The following is a 5,553-nucleotide window of genomic DNA, read 5'->3' on the forward strand; positions in this document are numbered from 1 at the left end:
TTTTTTTTTCTCAATAAAAAAAAATTTAACTCATCATGGGTTGTAAAGCTTCATGTAAAGTGCAGACTTCTAGGAGAAACGGAAAAAATCTACATGGCTTGGGTCTGGTGATAAATTCTTACATATAATACTAAAAAAAACAGTTTTTAAAACAAAATGACAATGTTTCCAAGGACTTTTAAACAATCCCATTCTCACTATTCAAATGGCAAGTAAACATATAAAAGGATAATCAAGATAATCAGGAAGTGCACATTCAGTGTGCTGCAGGTTATCATTTACACCAACATGGCCAAAATTAAAGACTCAAGGTGTTGGTTAGGGTGTACAGAAACTGCAACTGCTGACAGAAGCAGAAAATGCTACAACTACTTTGAAAACAACTTATGTTTTTTAAGATTATTTTTTAATGTATATGATTATGAGTGCACTATATGCATGTATGCATTTATGCCAGGAGAGGGCATTAGATCGCACTAGAGATGGTTGTGAGCCATCATGTAGTTGCTGGGAATTGAACCTCTGGAAGAGCAGCTAGTGCTCTTAACCACTGAACCATCCAAGCCCCCAAAAACTTAGTTTTAATAACATTAAACATGGACTGAGCGTGATCCATCTGTATGTACTGTTTTCACTATATGAAAGCTACAAAAAGACTTAAACAGGAATTTTCTTAGCAGCTTTATTTATAATATTTATAAGTGTTTATAGATTATTACACTTAGTAATAGATGCTATTCAACCGTTTGCTGGTATTGAGTCCAGTTCAATTTGAATTTTCTTTTCTTACGTTCTGACTACAAAACTGTAGGTGGTTTGCTGGAACAATACTATGGCTACCCATATTTCCTTTTCTCCAGGACCATGCTTCGTTGTCTTATGCCTAGTATCTCAAATTATTTCTTATATTGCATTTGGTTTTTAAATTGTCTTGGGCGGGACAGCAATCTTTATCCAATATTTATTTATTCATTCAATTTATTCTATCTTGACCACCTGTGGTCTTTTATCACTAAATGGTTTTAATCTTTTTTTTTTTTTAACCTTCAGCTTTTACCTGCCATGATAGTGGAGCCACAGTCTTAGCATATGCTCCCAAACATCAGCTTCTAATATCAGGTGGCAGAAAAGGTTTCACATGTGTATTTGACCTTCGACAAAGGCAACAGAGGCAGCTTTTTCAGAGCCATGATTCCCCTGTTAAAGCCATTGCTATTGATCCAACTGAAGAATACTTTGTTACAGGATCTGCAGAAGGCAATATAAAGGTAAAAACATGGTATCAATAATATGGAAAAAATTACAAACTTAGGCCTTTAATCATATTGTAGTAATTTACTTAAATACTAGTCATATTATATTAGTTCTGTTATAGTCAGCAGTGCCAATTACGATTTAATAAACCCTTTGATAAATAGAATTATTTTTAACTTGAAGTTTTACTTTTTTACTTGTTTTAAGAAATGCTTAATTAATTCTTAAACAAATTTTCTGTGGATCTTAGTATATTTCAGACATTAGAATTGGTTTTGACTCTTCTTTTGGTGATGTATTTACTAAATTAAATTTCTAGGTTAACTATAACCCACATTGCTCCTCTTTTTTCATATATAATAGTAATATTCAACAACTCAGATTCCATAATTCTGATTCAAAAATGTACCTAGATAAGCCCTGTTCATAGATAACCAAATCTATTGTACTTAAATTTTAAAGTTGTTTAAAGCATTAAGCAGCTTATTTAAAAATGGTGAACAACTTATTAAAATGTATATTGCAAGATTCCACTTTAAAAATACTCAGCTGTGAAGTTCTATGTTAAGAAATACCTGTTGATTTTGAAGAAGATTCTGTGGGCCCATTGCAAAGAGGTATGCCAGTTTCAATTGGTCTTCAGGATGTTGAATGGTCAGCAAGCCTAGATTTGAAGGATCTGATTTTTAGAATTCATTACATGAATGTGAGCATACTTAGTGCTAAATAAGATGAACTTCTCTTAGAACTGATAGGCTGTTTTCTTCCCCCTTAACTTTGCTTCCTCCCACCACCAAAAAAACAAAAAAAAAAAACAAAAAAAAAAAACCAGAACTGCAGAATTTGGAAATGTTGTTATTTGTGTTTAATGGATGTTTTGTCTGCCCATATGCCGGTGCACCACATAACTTGCTTGTTGCTCCCATCAGAGAGTATTGAGTCCCCTGGAACTGGAGTGAACCATCATATGGGTGCTAGAAATCAAACTCATGTTCTCTGGAGGAGTGGCCAGTGCTTTTAATCAATGAGTCATCTCCTCGGCCCCAAAGTACTCTTTTTTAAAAAATAATAAATCCCAGCAGAATTATTCTTCTCTGATTTGAAGCCATTTTTTTATTTCAACCTGTGGCTGCTGGTAAGGTTGTCATTGTTTCAGAAAGAACAAATTTAGATCTCCATCTGTTGCATCCAGATGCTTAGCACCTCCAGAGAAAGAATAAGAGACAAGACAAAGCACAGAACCGAAAAAAAGTTTTGTAATAAAGTAGAAGTACACCCTCAAGAAATAGTGTCACGTGGCTAGGATTTTGGGTAATTTCAATAATGAGCAAAACTAATAGAGGAAAGGATTGTTCAGGAGGTGATCTACAGGGAAATCCAGGAATGGGTCTGGATTTTCCCAGAATAGGGTTTTCTCCCCCTTTTCTGTGCTTAAGGAGGTTTTTGGTTTTTGGGGTTTTTTTTGTTTTTTTTGTTTTTTTTGTTTTTTTTTTTTTTGGATGTGTTGTAATATCAGATACGTGATGGAAGCAGGCCATTTTGCCCACTGTTGGTCTGGAAATCTCGTTGTAGTAAAGCAAAGTTAACTGTCATCCGGGTTGGCCATGTTGGTCCCAGCTAATGTAGTGGTCTTGCTGTAACACAGCTAGTGAGTGCATTATCTTCTTTTTCCCTGTGCCTGCATAGTGTACCTCAAACAGACTTTAGAGTAGGACAGACTTTAATTTAGATCACCTATTTTTAGATTCTACTCTGATTCTGCAGTTTATATTTTAAGATATTTGAAAAACATATAGTCTAGGCTGGAGAAATGGCTCAGTGATCAAAAGCACAGGTTGCTCTTGCAGAGGATCCATGTTTCTCAGCACCCACATGTAGCTCTCAACCACTTGTAACTTCTGGCCCCCTAGGCATCAAGCACACATCTTATTTCACATACACATGCAGTAAGTCACCCATATACATCAAATAAAGATTAAGTTTTAAAGGTACAGTGTGTTTTAAGATGTATAATCTAACAAATCCATGTAAAGGTAATGTGGATTGGTGAGGGTTTTTTTTTTCAGATGTTTTCCTAAGAGATATAGAAAATTAAAAAGTAAGTTGATATCTCCAAACCAGAAAAATATATCCTGAAAGCCTTTCCACACAAGTCATTAATAAGAGAAGCCATTTGGCATTTGATTTAAAGCAGTCACATTTGTCTTGATGGGGCTTACAATAGAAACTTTTAGAATTTAGTATTTTAGTAATTGAGTTTGTCTAAGCTTTACCAGGGTAGAGAGCCATAGATGTCAGTTTACTTTCATCCTTGCATCTTTTCTGATCTCTGAGTATTCAGTATTATAAAGAAGTAATACCCCATCGTAGCTACACAGCAAAACCTTTCTAGTCACTGATGCAAGTTTCTGTTCTTTGTACTCAGGTTGTCTAATCTTGTGCCCTTACAGGATGGAATTTGAATAATAATAAAAGCAGTTGATAATTGTATCCAGCCTATAGAGACTCAGGAAGATGTGATCATAGCATATACAAATACTCTCCATCCTTGTAGGAATGTCTTACCTGCACAAGAAGGCAGGCTTAACATTTTCTTTTGGATTCTTGAGTCAATCACCAGCCCCAGTTTTCATTTTGTCCTTCATATCTTTCAGATTTGGAGTCTTTCTACCTTTAGTCTTCTCCATACTTTCATCAATGAACATGCTCGACAGTCTATTTTTAGAAATATTGGAACTGGAGTCATGCAAATTGAGACAGGACCTGCAAATCACATTTTCTCTTGTGGAGCTGATGGAACAATGAAAATGAGGATACTGCCGGATCAGTTTAGCCCTTTAAATGAGGTGTTAAAAAATGATGTAAAATTGATGCTGTAACATCTTCACAAGAGGGTGTATGATTTATTATCTACTTTGTGAAAGTAGCCAACAGATGCATTACGCAGTAATCCCCTGTACCAAGGATAGGCTAATGCTTTCTGTCCTCATATTTATTTTATGGAGCTTTGCCCTTGATGCACTGATGCCTTAAAAGTTAACAAGTTAGTCAGAGTTAGATCCTATTGCCTAACATAGAATGTTAGAATGTATAAATAATGCTGTATTCATACTTATTTAAAGTATATTTTAGTAAATATGTCATTGGGTTAAAGGAACTTTGTTTTCTCGTTGTTACACACCCTTCTGCAGACCCCACTGCACAAATTCTATTGACAGTAAAACTCTTTAAGACAGGTGCCGAGATAATACTCATCACTTATTGACCACACTTTCACTGCTTTATCACACAGACATCATAATTCTTTTCTTGTTAATAGTGAGAAGTTTATATATAGGTAAGATATCTCCATTAAAACTGCTATTGGGACTTACAGTGTAAAAGAGCCAAGGAGTTCATTAGAGTTTTCCTCGTTCCCTTCTATAGCCCCAGATGTGTAAATGTATTTAATTGTATGTATATATGTGTGCATATGTGTATATATGTATATATATCTTACTTGATATTGTATATACACAAACAGAAGCTACAAGTCTTTTCATGAGTTTTGTGCCATAACACCTACTGCCACAAGTATAAAACCTCTCTTGTGATTTTCTTATATAAAGTTTTTTTTAATTATCACTTTAATTTTCAAAGTCATTTTTAAGAAGAATTTCAAGATTACTATTTTAAAAGTGTTAAATAAGTCTTAGTAGGCAATAAAGATGTTATGTGGCACACAGACATTTACATTTATGAATTTGTCATCGTTTTGATGATCAGATATTTTACTTAAAATTTCAGTTTTCTTCTTAGATGAATTTAGTCTCAAAATTCTGAAAATGTATAGCAGCGTTTTTAGAAACACTGTGAAAGCAGTCAAATTAAATAGTATTTACAAATGTACAGTGTCCCGCAGATCTACCATTGATAGGAAATAAACCTTATATTTTATTATTTTTGCCAAAATACATTATTTTATTATAAAATTTGACCAAAATATATAAATTTTGCAATGCTTATAACTATGCTAACCCTATTTCTGTCTGTTTCATGCTATATCTTTTCTGATTCAGAATTATAAAAACTTGATAAATACTTGATTTTTAGCCAATGAGACTGGCAGTAAGTAGATGGGGATAAGTTTTAAGGGACCGTTGTATACTACTTAGCTTAAATTTATTTTTAGTTAGAACTGTAAATGACCATTTTTATGTAAAGAAATATGGAGCCGGGCGATGGTGGCGCACGCCTTTAATCCCAGCACTCGGGAGGCAGAGGCAGGTGGATCTCTGTGAGTTCGAGACCAGCCTGGTC

At 34.3% G+C, this 5,553-nt stretch overlaps 1 protein-coding gene across 5 annotated transcripts in view; it reads left to right on the plus strand.

The window, feature by feature from the left end:
* Dmxl1 (Dmx like 1) overlaps window positions 1–4,878 on the plus strand; it is a 145,570-nt gene extending 140,692 nt beyond the window's left edge. For all 5 annotated transcript variants that reach the window (XM_026783594.1, XM_026783595.1, XM_005356086.2 and 2 more), the window contains 2 exons: window positions 1,051–1,268; window positions 3,909–4,878. In XM_026783594.1, coding sequence (XP_026639395.1) covers window positions 1,051–1,268; window positions 3,909–4,133 — 443 coding nt within the window. In that variant the 3' untranslated portion in view covers window positions 4,134–4,878. The remainder of the gene's footprint in view (window positions 1–1,050; window positions 1,269–3,908) is intronic.
* Window positions 4,879–5,553: the final 675 nt, after the last annotated feature.

Source organism: Microtus ochrogaster, chromosome 18 (assembly GCF_000317375.1).
Source record: "Microtus ochrogaster isolate Prairie Vole_2 chromosome 18, MicOch1.0, whole genome shotgun sequence".
NCBI classification, from domain to species: Eukaryota; Metazoa; Chordata; class Mammalia; order Rodentia; family Cricetidae; genus Microtus; species Microtus ochrogaster.